Source organism: Melospiza melodia, chromosome 6 (genome assembly GCF_035770615.1).
Source record: "Melospiza melodia melodia isolate bMelMel2 chromosome 6, bMelMel2.pri, whole genome shotgun sequence".
In the NCBI taxonomy this organism is placed as follows: domain Eukaryota; kingdom Metazoa; phylum Chordata; class Aves; order Passeriformes; family Passerellidae; genus Melospiza; species Melospiza melodia.
The window spans coordinates 69,756,647-69,776,692 of NC_086199.1; the positions used below are offsets into that span (position 1 = coordinate 69,756,647).

At 38.7% G+C, this 20,046-nt stretch overlaps 1 protein-coding gene across 2 annotated transcripts in view; it reads left to right on the forward strand.

Annotated features, from left to right (window-relative positions):
• Positions 1–20,046, forward strand: part of MYBPC3 (myosin binding protein C3) — a 59,330-nt gene that overhangs the window by 36,227 nt on the left and 3,057 nt on the right. For both annotated transcript variants that reach the window (XM_063158900.1, XM_063158899.1), the window contains 8 exons: positions 724–828; positions 3,958–4,146; positions 6,158–6,292; positions 7,502–7,669; positions 8,931–9,019; positions 13,963–14,158; positions 18,594–18,733; positions 19,493–19,652. In XM_063158900.1, coding sequence (XP_063014970.1) covers positions 724–828; positions 3,958–4,146; positions 6,158–6,292; positions 7,502–7,669; positions 8,931–9,019; positions 13,963–14,158; positions 18,594–18,733; positions 19,493–19,652 — 1,182 coding nt within the window. The remainder of the gene's footprint in view (positions 1–723; positions 829–3,957; positions 4,147–6,157; positions 6,293–7,501; positions 7,670–8,930; positions 9,020–13,962; positions 14,159–18,593; positions 18,734–19,492; positions 19,653–20,046) is intronic.

A 20,046-nucleotide genomic window follows, 5' to 3' on the forward strand; every position in this document is an offset into this window, starting at 1 on the left:
TTTTCTCTAGGCTAAACACCCCCAGCTCCCTCAGCTGCTCCTCATAGGATTGTGCTCCAGACCCTTCTCCAGCTCCACTGTCCTTCTCTGGATGTGCTCCAGCCCCTCCGTGTCCTTCCTGCAGTGAGGGGCCTAAAACTGGGCACAGCACTTCAGGTGTGGCCTCACCAGGGCTGAGTACAGAGGGACAATCACTGTCCTGGTCCTGCTGGCCACACTGTTGCTGATCCAGGCCAGGATGCCATTGGCCTTCTTGGCCACCTGGGCACTGCTGGCTCATGTTCAGCCACTGTTCACCGGCACCCCCAGGTCCTTTTCCACTGGACCACTTTCCAGCCACTCTTCCTGCAGCCCATAGTGCTGGGGGAGGTTATTGTGGCCAAAGTGCAGCACCCAGCACTTGATGCTGTTGAACCTTACGCCATTGGCCTTGGCCCATGATCCAGCCTGTCCTGGACCCTCTGCAGAGCCCTCCTGCCCTCCCGCAAATCAACACTCGGACCCAACTTGGTGTCATCCATGAATTTGCTAATGATAGATTCAATACCCTCATCCAGATCATCACTCAAGATATTGAACAAGGATTGTGCCCAACACTGATTCCTGGGAGACACCATTACATCAATATCACGCAGGAAAAAAAAAATAGTAAAAATATTTAATTTACTTGCATAAAGAAATTGAAACAACAAAAACTCTTGTTCATTCTCACCCTTTCTTCAGATGTTCCTGACCCTCCAGAAGCTCCCACAATCAGCAACATTGGAGAAGATTACTGCACTGTGCATTGGCAACCCCCTAAATACGATGGTGGGCAACCAGTACTCGGTAAGAGTGCAAACACATGAAGTCCCCTGCAGCTTGGCACATATTTTTTGCTGCTCCTTTGAAATGGCCCAGAGGGATTCTCTGTTCAGAGATAAGGAAGGCTGACACTCAGGCAGGAGCTGCTCTGAGGCACTGAACCTTGAAACCGGCCCAGGGCCTGGCCTGCAATTTTGAGCAGAGAGTGCCCCCTGCCTGTGCGATTTGAGGCAGAGAAGTATTTCAGCAAAAAAGTTACCAAAGCACAAAAAGGTGAGATGAAAAATAGCTAAAGCTAACAATCTGCATTCAAGACTGAAATTTTAAGTCAGTGTACAGGCCTTTGTGCTTACCTAGGAATATCCAAACAGATCTGTGGCCGCCTCAGTCATCAACTCCAGGCAACTGCAATCCCAGCGACTTATGTAATTTTATTATACCTGTTTTATAGTGGAAAACTGCTTCATAAATCTACTTCATATAAAACAATGGGTCATAAAACAGTTTCAATCATTTTAGTGACCTTAAAACCTGCACTAAAAACTAGAATGCAAAGTTATCGTGTGATGAGGGAAATCAGCAGGCACAATCAAGATTATCACTGACGCCATTTTGAGTTTTGCACCGAGCATGCTAAGTTTTAGACAGAAATCTCTGTGATCCTCACAAGAAAAAGAAAATAATGCAGGGTCTTGACCAATTTTAGGGGAAAAAACTCCTCTGGAGTCCCTATCTAGCAATTTGTTTAATAAAGATCTCTGGAGCTTGAGTTTCTTTGAAAAAAATATACATTGAAAGTTATATGGACTCCCATGGGGATGGCAGAGCTAGAAATGTCTAAAATTCTTTTAATCCCCTGAATAGTATCTGGAAGAGGGGAGTTTGTATTTGCATTTGGATGTCTGGACTTCATTCATTTCCACAAGGTCTGTCTCATTTAAATCAAATAATTTACCTGTGCAGGAATAAACAAGGAACTGCTGGGCCAGCGCTTTCTGGTTTCATCTATTCTGACAGGAAGGAAGCAAGAAGTCAAAATATTACATGCAAAGACATTTAGCAGTAGTTGTGTCATTACCACAGGCAACCCCCACCTCACTGACTAAACAAAGGCTATGATTTTGTTTTGTAAGGTTTTCAGGGCACATATTTTGAAAAGTTCTTTGTTTTTCACTGTCAAAGGAAGGATTTTGTTGATGTTCCAGTAACAACCCTTCACACTACCTGAGGATGTTCCTTCAGGTAGCACAGAGCTGCACTACTGCTAGAGCTCCAATAAAACACTGGCAGCAGGGGGAGAGGAAAACTGAGATGCAGCACTAACCTTTCACACAGAGCTTTAAACAAGTTAGGAAGGCAGGGGAGAAAGGCATATTCATTCTCATCTGTCTTCTTATTGTTACAGATGGCTTTGTAGGCAGTCAGATACAGTCTTTATTAGCTATATCCAACAGATATAAAATAGAAAATCACACCCCATCTTCACCTTTCCTGGGATTTTGTGTGCTTTTTATATTACTAAAACAGTATCTTTAACTTTCACGCATTTGGGAAAATAATCTGTTTTACCAAATGTCACCAATACAACCAGTATTGTCATTTTACCTCCTTTCTGCCTGTTTTTTCTTTTAATTGAAAACCTCTTCATTTTGACACTTATGTGCTTAACACTGGTTATCTATAAAAGCAAAAAAACCCCCAGAAACTGAGTTAATGAAACTTCTCTCAGTCTCATAGACCCTGCTGAAGAGAGAAAAAAACAGGAATGTACCAAAGGAACCATAGGTTCATCACTTACAGCATTTAACTCTGAAAGCTACCGAAAACAAGTATGCCAGGAGTACATCTTCATGCATTTAAAGTGATGATACAGCCTGTCAGCTTAAAGATACTTCCACTGTTCTTTCCCCAGAACATTCTGTAGACTCCCATGCTCTTCTTGCATTTCAGCATTGACAGTAAAGGCTGCTGGGGTATCTGTGCCTACAGCATGCCAGCAAATCAAATGTGCCTGTCATTCTCCTTATCCCTGGAGACACCTGAAGTGTGAATCATACTTCCCAGGTACACCAAAGGAACCTCTCCAAGTTTGACCTTGGTGAGCTGCAGGGACAGAATCACTCTCCTGCATGGCTCAATTATAAGTCCTTGCTGTGGAGTCACACTATTGTAGCTGCCCCCTGTTATAGACATCTGTACAGACCTCTGCAGTCCATGGGTAGGAGCACATCCACAAAATACACTGAGATACATGGCATGTGTACATCACTATTCTCTGATATTCATTCTGTAGTTAAAAGATTTCACAGCAAAGTTTGTTTGAAAGAAGCTTATGTGGATCCCATCCAGTCACTCTTATCTGCAACACAGAGAAGCAGCAGAAATTAATATAGCTAAATGGAAAGAAACAGTTCAGTAGTCCTTGTAGCAGGTCAACTGGAACATATCTGACATCTATATTTCCAATGTGATGTACAACCATCCTCCATATTAAGCATCAGGAATCACAGATTCCATTCCCAGTTTGGGGAAATGAGAAGTTTATCTTTTATACTGATAATCCAGCCTTACTTAGTCATTATGGAAAACAGCATGGTAGTGTTGGAAAGGCTATGGATGTTCTGGAGAAGTGTTAAGACATGGATTCCAGGCATAGAGATGACACCTTAAGCTGTACTGCAGATTTGGCCTGCAGTGCACCCGGCTCTCTTTGTTCTCCGCTACCATGCAGGCTCTCTTTCCTTCCCAAGGAAGTCAGAGCCAGAAAAATGGTGAGTGGCCATATCTCACTCATATCTCACTCACTGTAGGGCTGAAGCAACCTGAGATCTGCACTGTCTGGGAAGCATTCTGCATTTCCATCACTTTGCAAAGAACACAGAGATCTAGCATCAGTTCTTTGATAAAACATTAATTTAAAATAAAAGGAATTTTCAAACTGTTCATCCAATTAATTCTTTGTGGGGGATTTAGGCTATTAGTCAAGGTTAGTGAATTGAAGCAGAATAAAAGAAATAAATTAATTTTTTAACTCCATGCCACGTCTTAGACATTTCAAGGAAATTTCTCCTTCACATAAAAGGATTTTCTTTTTTCCTGCATGTGAGATAACAATTTCCAGTTCTTTTGCCACATAACAGCTGTCCTTTCCAGGCTATATTTTAGAGAGAAAGAAGAAGAAGAGCTATCGATGGATGAGGCTGAACTTTGACCTTTTGAAGGAGCTGACCTATGAGGCCAAGAGGATGATTGAAGGAGTGGTTTACGAGATGCGGATTTATGCTGTGAATTCCATTGGCATGTCCCGGCCCAGCCCTGCCTCACAACCCTTCATGCCAATTGGTGAGTTTTGATACTCCATGGTATTTCTAGGATAAAACCAAGACAGGACAATTCTGATCTCTTCTCTTCAACTGCTCTTACAGCTAAAAGAATGTGTCAGGAAAGAGGCTATCAGCCATCTCTATATTCTATATTTAATCAACCTTCTCCTTTGTAATGTTCCTCTGTCTCTCATTCCTCTTCCTGAAGAGCACAGAGGTTCCAGTTTCATGAAATTGCTGATGAAATTTTAGTTGTTATAATTAGAAGTGTGAGAGTCAAGCTGGATCTGAAAAAAGGAGGAGAACTAATTGACAGAGATTTCCCTGTCCCTCTCAGCTTCTCCCATTCCCTTATGGGTGCAAATATCACACTATCCCGTCCAGTGCTCCCTTAATCCCAGCCCTCTCCACAGCTAAAAGGATAGATGATTAAGAAAATATTTGAGGAATGATTTTCTATAAATAATCCTTCCCAACACAGCAGTGCAGTGTCTCCTGCAGTCCCTGAGCAAGGAGCAAACTAAAGGAGTCCTCAGGAAGCCTGCCTGCTAAGACTTTTAGGGAGAAGACCCACAAAAGTACAAATAGCTGGAGATTAAAATGACTAGAGTTTCTAAATCTACAAATAACAGCGAAGGGGGACAGTCTGCTGATGGAGATCATGTAAAAGCAGATGATGCAGTGAAGGAGTCAGAAGGGAAGGCTGAACTGCAAGAAGGGTCTCTTAATTCTGGATTTCAAACTCACAACGGCTGGTCTGCAACAAAAGAGGTCAAACAAGAACCATCAAGTGGAGCTACTGAAAAAAAAGGTCCAAAGTTTTCATGGGATAGGCAGAGTTTTACTTGATTAAGGATAAAGTTCACACTTACTTCTTCAGAGAAGAGGTTTGGGGTTTTGATCGTGTACTGTGTGGCTGTGTATGCTCCCAATTGCGTTTCCTCCTGTGTGCTGTCCTTGCTACCACATGAATACAAAAATTTTTGACAGTTACAAAAATGAAATTAGGTGATATTTTTTGGTGGTGTTTTTTTTTATTTTTAACAATAACTTTGGGAACTAAGACTGATTTCAGTTAGTTCCACAGTATGTGAACCTGTATTTAACTTACCTTGTAAAATCTATTATGTATATTCAGTTGATGTTCAGTTTATAACACACAAATACACAGATTATGCCAAACAGAATCATTAATACGATTGCTCTTATGGTATGTATACTAAATTTTATGGTCCTGCACCCTAAATGTTATTTTGAAAAATTTGTTTTCTGTTTGCTTTTTGATATAAATTAATTCACAGTAACATTTATGTGTATTTTGGATCCTCTAGTAAGGGCTTTTCTTGATTATTTTAAATTAGTAGAAAACAGTCATGCAGCAGAGGACTGAATTTAGCTAGTGGTCTTTCTGAACTGTGGGTTTATAAAAAGCCATGAAACACCTGTTCTGAAGAAATATTAAAAAGCTGTATCTAATCCAAAAATTTTTATCCCTAAAATATTTTTCTCAAGTATGTCTCTGTTACAAATGCACAAATCAGAAGTAGTGTTTCTCTAAACGTGCAGTCATAACTTTTGGTCATTTTCTTCACTGTATGAGTGAAGTGAAATTCAGCCACTGTCAGTTTGCTTCTTTGACCATGCAAATTTTGTCCAGTTACAGTCAGGGTGTAAGTACAGAATATAAAATGTATATATTTTCATTTTAAAACTTCTCTGCAGACTTATGATGACAATTTGACTCCCTTCTACAAGTCTTTGTTTTTCCAGTGGCTTTTCTCAGAAGGGAGCATCTGTGAATAGGAGGTACTATCTTAACCTCTTGTTCCCCTTCCTATTATAGGAGTCTTATGCTGTGTCTTTATTAAATGATGTAATAGGTGTTACACTTTCCAACTTAGCTTCAGATTTATTTTATTAGTATAGACAGTGGTACATAAATCAGTGGGTAATCACTCCTTGTATAGCCTTTGAATTCTCATAGTTGTATTGCCATTTCTCAGAATCTACTTGTCTGTATTTCCTAACAGCTCCTCCAAGTGAACCAACACACTTCACAGTGGAGGATGTTTCTGACAGCACTGTTTCCTTGAAGTGGAGGCCCCCTGAGCGGATTGGAGCAGGGGGATTAGATGGTTACATGGTGGAATACTGCAAAGATGGATGTAAGTAAGCATGACTACTAGGCAGCAGCAATAGAGCATTTTAAAATGCTACAATTGCAATAACTTCACCTCAATACACTACCAACAACCTAACCGTGTCCAGCATCACCAAATTTTAACTCTAATCTATGTCTACCATCCTTGCCAATCATCACCATACTCACTACGATGTGACCGTAAAACCATGGAAATCACATCCATAATGTCATCTTCACAATCATCATAAGCTTTAATAAACATTAGTAATACAAAATATCATTACTGTTCTATAGTCCCTCCTATACTTCTGTATCATTCATGAATTGCATATTCCTTAAACACATAAAATAACATGATTGTGACAACATCAGTCAAACTTTAAATTAACCATTACCTTACCTCATTTAATACCATTACTGGTAATAAAGAGTGCAACAGCACCATATCTACAAAATTCAGTGTTCTGTGATGCTACAACATAATGCTTATGTCATCAGTCTGAGAACAAATTTATAGTCACTTCAATATTGACATTTTCCCTCACACTAGGCTTGATTGCCAAATAATCCAAACTAGGGGGTTTATAGGGCATAATTTATGCAGAAATAATTTAGAGTCTTTAATGAGACATCACTATAGAATTACCAGAATCTCTATGTCACTGTCAGAGCAGAATTATTTTATCAGTCATATTTCTGTACTTTATAATAAGGAAGCACTAAGAATTCTGTTCTACTGTGTCATTTGAGAATGAAACAATAAATTCCAACAGTTATGTGCTCTATTATTGTTTTCAGCGTATGTGGCTCTCACTGATCTGTTTGGACAGTCACAGAAGGTATATTTACTCCAAGAAAAAAATTTCAATTAAGGCTTCACTTTCTTGCTAAAGCTACTTCCAAAGTTCTCCCCATTCCCATGTAGTAAAATAATTGTCAAGAAGTCCCACAGCTCAAAGCTCTATAAAACAAAATGCCAAAGGAACCACCCAGAGATGATTCCTTTATCTCCAGCTATTTTGAGTAACGAAGTCTAGAGATTGCTTAACTCCACGTGTAAACAAATCTCCTTGATCCAGAGTTCTCCTTCCTACTTATTTTGTTCTCTTTTAATTATGGTGCTGTAACTTGAGTTCATTTTATCCCAATAGAAATTCCCTTTCAATTGCAAACAAGCCCTCAGTTTGGAAAAATAATGTATTGTTGCAATATGCACATACTGTACTTGTAGCTACAGAATGGATTCCTGCCCTTCCTGGCCTAACCGAGCGCACGTCTGCACTGGTTAAAGATCTGGTCACAGGGGACAAACTTTATTTCCGTATCAAGGCTGTAAACCTGGCTGGTGAGAGTGCAGCAGCAACAATAAAAGAGCCAGTTACAATTCAAGAGATCCTGCGTGAGTATCTATACTGAATAAATCTTACTCTTCATTTCCTCTGGCCAAAATTCTGCCTTTAGCTAGGAATAACACACAAACCGCTCTTCCACTTTGATTAGGTGCCCAGTGTCTTCTGACTCTGAGAACAGCTCTACAGCACCCAGGTCTTATATTTGTAAAGCATAGTTCTTAAAATAAAATTCTGCTTCTTACTTTCAAAATATGGACATTTCACCTCTTGCAATGGCACTGTCAGAATTTAAGAAACGTTTATTTAATATTTACCTCTCTGCTTGAAAAGCTGCTGTATTACTGCAAAATGACTGTGGTTGGCTATGGCAAGAGATCTATTTACTTCATTGTCGCAGATTATTAATTACCACCCTGTGTATCACCCAACAGCAGCAGATTAAAATTCATTTGACTGGAGTCCAAAAGACATCAAGAGCTGCTAATAGTGAATTCCTCAACCTTGGCTCACATGAAGTGTCTGCCAGAGTCTCACTGGCAGTAAACTGAGCCAATGTAAATAAAACAAAGTTTAATGCATCTCAATACCAAATGGTCATGAAGACAGATACTCCAACTGTATGTTAAGAAATTCCTTCTATAAATAATAGGGGAAAGACTAAGGATAAAAGGAGAGCCTAGAAAGCTTTCCAGTGAAGTAGAGGAAAGCAGAGACCAATGAAAAAAACATGCAGTAAGATCCTTATTCGTTAGTGAAAGTAAGATGCTACATAGATTCCACTACATCCATCTCAAAGAAAGAACTGTAACTGAATGACTGTAACAAGATAAAGGAATCCATCAGTTGCTGTGCTTTCTGAGTATGTCCATAAATACCTCCCAGTGGCAATTTACAAGCTGCTGCAATATAGCAATAGATAATCATAATCTATCATCACTCTTTTACTCCAATACATCCCTTGTCCCATCCTTTCTACTGAACTGAACAATTTTTCCAAAGAAATAAAGTCCATATAGAAGTCTCACATCCAACAGAAGCCACCCAAATTCACATTTCAGATGTGACACGTTTTCATAATGCTGCTGTCACTGAAAACATGCTCAGAGGTAAATATATAACTGAGACTTAATTTTTATCAGTAGACAAATACTTTTGAAACTACTGAGAGACTGAGCAAGTCCCTAAAAGTATAAACAGTGCTTCCACAATTTTCTTATGCTTAAAGTTATCCATTGCCTTATTTTTGCTATAAATAATGTTGCATATTATCAAAAGTTATGTATTTAGTGTGTTAATGCTTAACTGCAGAGCGTCCCAAATTCTGGCTGCCACGCCACCTCAGACAGACTCTGGTGAAGAAAGTGGGTGAAACAATCAATATTGTGATCCCTTTTCAGGTATGTATCAGCTTCTATTTTGTCATGGTTATTTATGATTACTTACCTAAAGTAATTTCCTTAATGTAAGTTCCCATAACTTTACTGCTTAAGCAGAATTACATAAATATGGCTGATGATTCATGAAACCTTCTCAAAAAATTGAGAAAGGGAGGGAATCATTCTTTTTTCAGTAATTTTTTTTACAGTCAGAGTTTCTTCCTTAATCCCACCTTTTGGGGAAGAAGAAAAAAGTGGTCTAAGTAAGTGCAAGCCCATTCCTGTTTACTGAGCATGGGAGGCACCTTAGAGAGAAGTAGACAAAAATGTAAGAATCCAACTAATTACTCTTCTGGAACCAAGGCATATGATGTCACTGGGCAACTTCTTTGGCAAAAGTGTGTGTGTTAACTTCTGAAAGGCTGACTGCAAAAAGCAGAGTTTGCACATAAACAGAAGACCCCAGTTGTCCCTGGGATGCAGAACCTGAGTGTGTGTATAAAGACCTGCTGGGGCATTACTGTGCATGAAGGTATAAAAACCAGAGCTTGCTGAGGATTATCAAGGGTGCATGTATGTAACTACACTTCACTAAGGCACGCACAAAATTGCTAAAATATACACAAAGACTGACCTGACCAGTTACCTCATCTTGGCATTTTCTAGAGCTGTACAGACAACTATCTGACTGTTTCTAAAACCCCACATGCCTTTTTTCAGATGCATGACTATAATATCAATAGAGTGCAAGAATTAATGTGTGTAAGGAAATGGTTTCCTGAGGGAGAAATAGCAAAAGAAATTGTAAATTACAGACTCTGGCTCTGACACAGATTTCCTCAGTAATAACAGCTATATCACTTAATCAAGTCCTCAGTAAAAACTTCAATACACTGAAATTTCTCTACAGTCCAGGACTGACATCTATAGAAACGTAATCCTGTTATTAGTGAAAAGCTTTGAAATCCCCATATAAAAGATGCTGGAGATATGCAAAACATTTTTTCCACAAGGGAGACAAATAACCACACATCATCTGTATTATTTTGTTTGAGCAGCATCATCAGGAAAAAAATTATTAGAGCAAAATTTATGTAAACTTAAAGGTACATGTCTTTTAGCACTATGGTTACTGGGTCACATGAAAAGTTGCTTTTTCACAGAGATATATCTGATTAGTTCACAATTGCACGCTCATGAATGGATAACTTTCTTGACTTGCATGCTTGAATTATTTCAGCATAATCATAAGACATTTTTTTCTTTCACATTTCTTATCTCCAAAATTGTTAAAATTACTTTTTTACTGATGCGTAGCCACACACAAAATTCAAGATTTGTACATCTGCTATATCTGAGTTATGTAATTATTTTTAAAAAACCCTAAAATAAACAGATATTTTTCCTGCTTTGATATCCAAGTTGAAGAAAAATTGCACAAATTTGACAAGCTGTCCCATAAGCAGGGGAATAAAGTTTAGCATTTTAGAGATTGGTGTCTTGTGTCCCCTCGTGCTGGTTTTGGCTGGGCAGTTAATTTTCTTCATGGAAGTTACTATGGGGTGATGTTTTGAATTAGTGCTGGAAAGAGTATTGATAATTTTGGGGTGTTTTAGCCATTGCTGAGAGCAGTGCATACACAGAGTCAAGGCCTTCTGTGCTCCCCACAAGATTCTGCCAGGGAGGGAGGTGCTGAATAAACCATGACAGCCCCATATCACCGCTGTCCCAGCACATGCAGCACCTCCTGTGCTGAGAGCAGCCTCACTGCAATATTCCCAGGGATTTGCCAGTTCTGTGCCCTCCTCCCCTCTCTGGCACGTCCTCAGTTCCCTGGCCAGGCTAAGTGCATGTGGAAACTAATCCAGAGCTTCACTTAATCCTGCCTCATCATACAGCTGCTGCCAAACAAAATAGTGAAAAGACTGAGCTTTCCCTGACTTTTCTTAGTGGGGACACTAACTGAGGTTTTGGCATTTGCCCCAGTCATCAATCTTTTGCAGAACTGTACTAAGCTAATCTTAGTGATTTCAGGTGCTCTGGCAAATTTGGCCAAATTGAACCAACTGATCAAAACATGATTTTAGTACCTGACTGACAAATCATGTGTTGGTATAAGCTCTTGTCTCCTAAAGGGTAAGGGTAACAAAAAAACCTAAAAACTATCCAGCAACACCAGATTTTACTCTGAGAACAAAGCCAGAAGACTTTAATTCAAGAAGTACTTTTTTGAGTGAATTTAATTTGTCATAGTGTTGAATTGCAGCTCTCACAGTATTAAGAATTGTGGCTATAGCTATTTGGAATATGTAATGCAGATGACCGTTCAAAAAAAGCAAATCAAAAAGAACATTTCCCTTCGCATTTTGAAAAATTTTAAGTCACTGGACATTTCTATTGCAGAAGAAGATCCTAAATAAATACAGAATCTGGTATCTAGTGAAAGTGAAAGTCAGTGTCTTCTACTATTTACAGTCTCTGTGCAACCTTTCCAGCGACCTCTGTGGTCACTACAGTAAAATTCTGTGAAATACATTGTCAAGGTATTCTGGGTTTAATGCTACTGGCAGACCTATTTAAACCTTTAGATCAAAATGTCCTGAAAAGAAAGTAAAACATTGCTACTAACCTTTTTTAGGTTGAGTGCTCTAAGCAGGTGGAACATTCTGGTGAAAGGAAGAGAATCAACACATTCTTGCCTCAAAATTAACTATGTGGCACGTCATTGGAGGGGTATTATGTGCTATTAATGGATAAAATTCACAGTAGTACTGAGCAGTCTTTTTGTCCATCATAAATGTGTGAATATAAATATCTAAGAGCATTTAAATTCATTCTTCTCTGGCTGTGAACTCCCCGAGTTTCTCTGGTGCTATTTAGCTACTCTGTCACTCACTGTTCTCTCTCAGATTATCTATTACACATTGCAGAAATCCTATCCTCTGACATATGTATTAGGAACATGCTTTCTATCTGATTATGCTTTTCACAGTCTATAAATATAAGAGTATATGAAAACCAACACTTTGAACACTTGCAATCTTTCACTGGCTCTCACAGCTCCTCAGAAAAGGAGGAGCTGTGAGTGAACATATCTGATCAACCACACTAGAATACCAGCAGCAACAACCTTGTAATCAGCCTGAAAACCTGCCAAGTATTTGTCTTGGCAAAGTAGAAATTTAAATAAATGCCCATAGAACTATACTATTTAGGCAGATTATTTTGAAAGCATTCCCTAGCCAAATTTTTCAAGGAGGATCTCCATATCATTTTAAAATACAGGCATATGTGGGAAGTAAAATAGAGTCAGTTCTTGGCCTCTTCACCAATAATCAGATATGGAAAATAAAACACAAAACCCAACCCAAACCCTTTCACTTATTCCAGAATTTCACCTATACATTCTAGCTGAAGAGAGGAAGCCATTTCTTGCTCTAACAGATTTTTGTGAGGGTTCTCTGAAATGAGACTAGGGCACAGGTGCACTAGAACAGGAAAAAACTCTCTTGTATCTATTATTTCAGCCCTGAGGTGCTCTTAACTATGCTCCTTGGCAGAAAGCTGTAGGAAAATAATTTATCAGAGAGAGAGAATGCAAGATCCAAAACCATAGCTCATTCAAGGTGTTTATCAGCCCTGATGTAAAATAAACTACAATATATCTGATGAGTTAGAGAAAAGAGCATCAATGAACAAATGGCAATTTCTAGGTCTTTTAGACAACATTTAAGTATAATTTTGGACAGATCTTGGCCTGACTCTTATAAAAGGTGAAGTTTTTTTCTTAATACCACTGGAAAAAAGAGTGATGGTACACAGACCTTCTGAGCAAATACCAGACAAATCTGAAATAAAGGTGTAGCAATGCACAAAGATTCATTACTATTCTGTCTACCTTTAGGCACCAAAACCAAGAGTCTGAGTATCTTAATCTCCCTCTGTAGGCTAAGGGAAGAGATACAGTGTTTCAGAGTGAGAGAGAGTCTTTCCAGTGGATTGAGGAACCTTCCAGAGCTGCTTTCTCTGCTGTTTACCTGAGGCAGTGTCCCCATTCCAGTGCCTTGGGCTCCAGCTCAGGGCAGCCTGGCAGAGCTGACTGCTGACCCTGCAAGGTCCCACTTTCCCTCCCCACCTCTCTGAACTACTCCAGGCCTGGGCTGCTCTGTTTCACCTTGGTAATCTGGCGGAAACTTAAAACCCCCCCCCCACTGAGTTATTTTCTGTTGGATTAAGTATTAATACATTTAATAAATATGTTATGGCCATTTTCTGTTTTCTTGGGATTCCTTGTTTGGAGCTGTACTGTGGAAGTAGCACCCCAATAACTTTTGAAGAACTAAATAGTACTTACCATTTTTCCTGGAAATGGCTGGATGAGAGCGGTGCACACCACTGATAGCTCACTGATTCCACAATGCCATCTCCCATGGGTGCAGCAACGCTGACTGCTTAGGCTGACAGTCACCAAAATAATTTTGCAGTGCAGAAAGGATTATACAGTAAATTTCACTTCCCAAGACTGCAAGATTACAGTAATTTTTCAAAAAATCTTTAAAATCCCTGGGGACAGAGCATCAAAACATTTTAAGAAAGGAAAGAGAAGGGGAGCAAAGCTAATAAAGTCCTCAGGTGTGTAAAGATTCTGCTAATAACAATCAGAACAAGTCAGATCACCTGTTGGCTTCACTGATGCCTGGGAAAGGGTACCAGCCTGGCACGTGTATAGTATTTCTGGATTTGTTCTCAGTATCATTTCAGTCTCTAACTAAATGGCATCCTCAGAGCATGGTGCCACTAAACCACACAGATGGTAGCAAATATTTGTCTGGAGGAAAACAGAAATTGTAAAGTATTTATAGAGTTTACTATCTCAATTCTGTGTATTATATTAAGCCTTTAGATTTATTGCTAAGAGAAAAATGGAAATACTAAAGCCTCAAAAAAATTTTTTCTCTATTTAGGGTAAACCAAGACCCAAAATCACTTGGCTGAAAGATGGTCAAACTCTGGACTCCAAAGATGTGGGAATTCGGAACAGCAGCACGGACACAATCCTTTTCATCAGAAAAGCAGAGCTTCATCACTCAGGAGCATATGAAGTCACTCTTCAGATAGAAAACATGTCTGATAAAGTTGCAATAACAATACAAATCATAGGTAAGACCCTGACAACATCAGAATTAAGCAGATCAAGCAAAACAAAACAATGGCCAGACTGAAGCAACCCAAAGGTCCACCTCCCTCAGAATCCCTTCTCCTTCAATGGTTGGTTGCAGATGGTAGGACAAAGAGCATGTGACCTTATTTTCCTACTACTTTCCCACCTTGAAATTATCTGTGTCCTAGAGACCTTCAGAGGATGAGGGATATTCTTTGTGTTCCATAGCTATTTTGTGATCTTTAGTGATCTTTTTCTTGCCTAATTTTATCCAGTCTGTATTTTAATCCAGGTCTAGTTTGAGAATCCAAACATCCTTTTATAAGGAATCTCATTTTAATGACATATACCTATTTGTCTTGATTTAAGTCTGTCTCTTGACAATCTCATTTGACATCCATACAGTTTTGTATCAGAAAAAAACATGAATAATCATTCAGCTTTTCCATGTTACTCATGATTTTATAACCTTCAGTCCCACTTGCCTCAGTTAACTTTCTCAAGTTTTACTCTCTTCATTTTGACTGTTTTCAAACAGATGCCATTCCATATCTTTGATCATCCTTATCAATCTCCTTTCTATCACTTTGAGAGAGATAGAATTTCAGAGTTCTGGTGTTCTTAGGCATAGCCATATTGTACTCAAGTAAGGAAATATGACTCTTGGAATGGACATACTTATACAGGGTTTTTTTTATTAGACAGGGATAGCAAGATAAAATCATTGCCATAATATATGTCTACAGTTCCAAAAATTAGAAGGCACAGTCTTGTGAATTTGAAAAATTCACATTTAATGCTTTACTCTGTTAAGAGTGTCTAGTTAGTCTGGGGCTTATTCTCTATTATACAATTTCCAGTCTCTTTTCTAATGTCATTGCCAAAGTTTCCATAACTTCTGTTGGGATTATGTGAGAGATATTCTGAGATCTTGCTTATTCAGATATCATTAATGTTTAGCCAGAGCTTTTCTGTTTCTCCTCATTGGCACTCTTTTTAACATTCTTGATAACTGTTTTTATTTCTCTTTCCCCGCTTTCACACTTTTATCCTAAATTTCTTCCAGTGTATCAATACATTTTTAGAATCCATGTTTTGGCTCACCTCCTAATGCTTTGGAATTAAAAACGCTGACTTTGCTCTACTTAAAGTTTTATTAATTATGTTGGCAGAATGTGTATACAACGGTGCCAACAGCAAACAAGAACGACATAAAAAATTGGAGCAAATATGTCTTAATACCAGCAGCAGCTTCTGCTGAAAGGATGACTGCAGTTCTGCAAGAGCAAAATAAGTAAATGGCAGCTAAACCAAAATAATCCCAAGAGTGCCCAGCGAAGGTGTGGATGCCCCATGCCTGGTGGTGCTCAGGGCCAGGCTGGATGGGGGTCTGAGCAATCTGCTCTGCTGGAAGGTGTCCCTGCCCATGGCAAGGGGTTGGAACTGAAAGATCTTTGAGGTCCCTTCCAACCTAAGCCATTCTCTGACCCTATGATTCAGGTAATGGGGAGTAGCAGTGCACCCTACCTTCTAATTTATCTTTCTAAAACTGGTTAGTGACTCCAGATTCTGGCCATTGCTCTTAGGCCGTAGCACCAAGAATCTTCTGCCAATTGTTTGTGTAGAAAGTCACAAAAACATATCTATCTGCCATTGCCAGAGAGTTATATGATACAGAAAATGAAAGTTGAAAAAAAGAACTAATCTTATCACACAGGTAAGAGATGGAGGACATTAATTTTGTACTTCTTGAGTAGTTTGCTCAAATGAATGGGAATACATATAATTCATTGATTCATGACCAAGAAGAGAAATGGCTTATAACATATGCAGATACTTCTGCAATCAGGGCACCTACTCTGATTCTTGATTGTGTTATTCTAGAGGAACTACCTCTTCTCAATTCTGTCAACTGCACTTTTTGTTCCCCAGATTTTATTTCTCTTGGCACGACAGGAATACGGTGTTTCAGGCACTCTTTTTACACTCCTAGTGGTGCTTTGGGTGCTATAGAACAGCAGGCTGAAAAGCCACCCTGGCTTTCAGAGACACAACAAGTCAATCAGTGATCTTTTGAGGTGTCTTTTCATCAGCTAACTTCCCCTGGCAAAAGTCTCCTTGATGAAGAAGAAATGCTTGTGGCTTCAGCACCTATCCCTTTTTGAAGCAGGGCAAGAATGCAGATGGCCAAAAGCTCTGCTGTGGTGATGAGTCAGGTCAGCTCCAAACAAGGGGAAACAACTCTGTTACTGCCATCACCTTCCCTCGTTGCCAAAACAGCTGTTGCCCTTTACTCTCGAGATCAATAGAATGTGCACTTTTCCTATGGGAATAGAGTATTTACTGAAGACTTTTAGAAAGTGCAAAGATAATGAAAATATCTCCAATCTCTGGAGAATATGGTTCCCTCAACTTCTTTCACCCTCTACATGAATCAGTAAATTAAGTCTTTCATCATGACTTCTATTGACCGAAGCAAACCTCAGTCCTATACTTTACTTTTTTAACTGGAATTAATTCTTTTTCTCATGATGTATTATTTGAAAATAAAAATTAGAATTTATCTTTGAAATATAATTCATACTATCTCTTCTTCCCATTGTATAAATTTCATTAGTTTGCAAAACTCCTCAGCTGAGCTTGTGCTGAGGGTAAGACAGAGTACTTCCTCAGAATATAATTCCCCACTCCGACACAGTGCCCTGCAAAGGAAAATAATTTGAGTCAGAAGCATCAGTAAGTTTAACTTTTTCCATCCTCTGTCCACAAGATAGAGTTGTACTGGTTATTACTGAGAAAGAAATATTCTACCATTCTACGAAGGAATTTTGGATATACCTTCTTGCAGATTGCATTATCCCACTGAACCACAAATATCAAGAACATAAAAATCCATGTAGCAAATTTATCCATCTCTGCCTTTTCTAAGGTTGTTCTTCACATATATGCAGACAGGTATGCAGTATGAAAAATTCTTCTCTTAAACCAGAACAGATTGATTGATTTCTGTGAAATGAAATACATATCTAACAAAACAACTAGGATTTTGTTTCTTCTAAGTTGTGATTCAAGTTAACAACAAAAGCATTTCCACCTCTCCATAAGCAATGTTGTTCATTTGACAACATATTGCCATTCCCTACTTCAGAAACAGAGAAGAAAATTTACGAAGGCTTTACCTGGTTGATGGCTGCTGAGAAACACAGAGGATGGCAGGTTTTTCTCTAAAATGTTAGTTAAAATAGGAAGAAAGAGGATGATAAGTGGAATGAGAGCCATGCATTCCATATCCCTTATCAGACATCATGCAGTGTTCTAGTAGGCACCACTTTGAAGAAGGACAGTAGGGGGTCAAACCTAATTATAAAGCAGTTTTTCAGTTCCAAAGTTTGTCAGTGAAAAGAGAATTAGCACATTATGCTTTGATGTAGAAAGTCACAGTTCCCCCAGTAACAAAGGCTAATTTATTACTGGTTTGAATATCTTTCTTTAAGGAATTAAATTACAAGCCACCTATAATTACATTCCCCTGTGCTTTGCTCATCTCAAACCTACATCCATCAGATTCTTACAATTTTCTTAATTCTTCCAGCTTAGCTACACAATGGGGAGACAGTTTCCCTTCAGCTGTCTAGAATGATCCTGAACTGGTTTTCACTCAATAACAAGATGAACTATCCAGCTGTCCCCAGCAGGCCCCACAACTGGGTACCGCAATCTAACATCAAAAAGGTGGACTGGTGTCCTAAGTTTAAAAAGACAGAAATATTATTTAATAAATCTAATCTAAATCTTACAGCATTTGACTAAACATCATGGTATAAAAAGAAAAAAAAATAAAATTATTATCATTTCATACTATGTTGTTTTTCTCTATATTTCCATGTATCTTAAAAAGGACACAGATTTCTCTATCTCTTTGAGAGTTTGTTCTTTTTCTAGCTATTTCAGAGAAATCACTTAGTGTGCAAGCTAACAAGCACTGAGCCAAGAGGGAAAAGGTGCATTCCCAAATGGCTGGCCTGCCTCAGCTGGAAGGCACACACCCCATTGCCCTGGTAGTTATAGCAGTGTAGATAAATGGCCAAGAAATTGCACTGAGGTTACAAAGTAAGTAATAAAACTGCAGTTAAAGAGTTAATCACATCCATCCAAACAACACAAACCTCTTATTCTATTTTAAAGATGTTACTAATTCTCGTGTGTTTTCTATTTCTCCGTAAGATTCAGGCCTCTCTAAAGAATATTCAAAGGTTATTTGAAAATTTCCCAATGTTCTCTTTTACAGTTTTAACTTCACATTAATTAAGTGTGTTGCTATGGAATGTTACAGATTGCTATCAGGTTCTATTTTATTTCCCCTGCATGGGGAAATGACAAGGCTCCTGAATCTTGAACTAGAAGCTAAGGTGTTTTCTTATATCTCCTCTGCAGACAAGCCTGGTCCTCCTCAGAATATAAAGCTTGTAGATGTTTGGGGATTTAATGCAGCCCTGGAGTGGTCACCTCCCCAGGACGATGGCAATGCTCAGATCTTGGGCTACACAGTTCAGAAAGCTGACAAAAAAACAATGGTAAGAACTTGGCTAGGTCTGTGGCTCTGAAGGGAGTTAAACCAGCACCTGCTCTGGGAACACAGAGACTTGAGAAAATGACTGAGTTCATGACACTCATTTGTACGTCCAAGGTGTCCTGTGGCACCTCAGAGGCAATTAAACATTGAAAAATAGAATCTAAAAAACCTCCAAAAGGTGAAAGATTAATTTAAATACTCAGTAGAAAATGGAAGGGAGACCAAGCCTGTGCAGTATCAGGTGGCAACTGCATAGACAGCTCTCCTTAGAAGGTGAAATTATACTTTTTATTTGCAATTATATTTTTCATAAATGCAGCAAAAAAATGAAGGGGAGGGAGGAGGAGTTAGAGTTGAAGTGAGATGCTAGGCATAGCAGGGTATGTCCTGGGAGAGGTATGTATGCCTGTCAAACTGGAAAATATCTTCTTACGGAAGAACCCATTAACCACTTGTATTCTGAGTACACATTTTGTACCAGATTCCCCAGATATGAGTATGGCTAAAATATGGTAGAGAGTTGAGGGAATTTTTTTCTCAAAATGGAAGCATTAATACACCTATCACACCACCAGAATATAAAAGTAAGAAAATAGATCAGCTGATCTTCACAGGGAGCAACGTAATATCAATTTCACAGGTTAGTGCTAAATACCTGTCTGCCTGTCTTTTCCTTGTAGCAAAAAATTTTCTCCATACCAAAAGTAGCACATGCCTGACCTCTCACAACATCTTTCTAAACAGTACAGTCTTGTTACAGGAATGGTACACGGTTTTTGATCACTATCGTCGCACAAATTGTATCGTGTCAGACCTCATTATGGGAAATGACTATTTTTTTCGAATCTTCAGTGAAAATTTGTGTGGACTGAGTGAAACTGCTGCAACCACAAAAAATCCTGCCCATATCCAAAAAACAGGTAACATATTCTTCAAACCAAAGATCACAAAAGCCACTAAGTACCAGAAGTAATACACTGGCAAATGAAAAATACAGTTTTACTAGCTGCATCCCTAAAGATATTTTCATTATTTACTAACTAGCACTTAAAAAGAATTTTAGCATAAAGAGCCTTTATCTAGGAAGATCTCCTGTACTAATACAAAAGTTAGTCAAAAATATTTAATCATAGAGTCTTCCTAAACTATATTATCTGAAGTAAATAATACAGCTGGGATATTTTATTTCTATTTTGGGGTTAAAAGTTGAAGATGTCTGTGGTGAAGACTTTCCCTGCACACATATGGCTCTCATATTTTTAACAGAAGCTGAAAACTCATGATTGCCAGGACCTTTTACCTTAACTAACACAT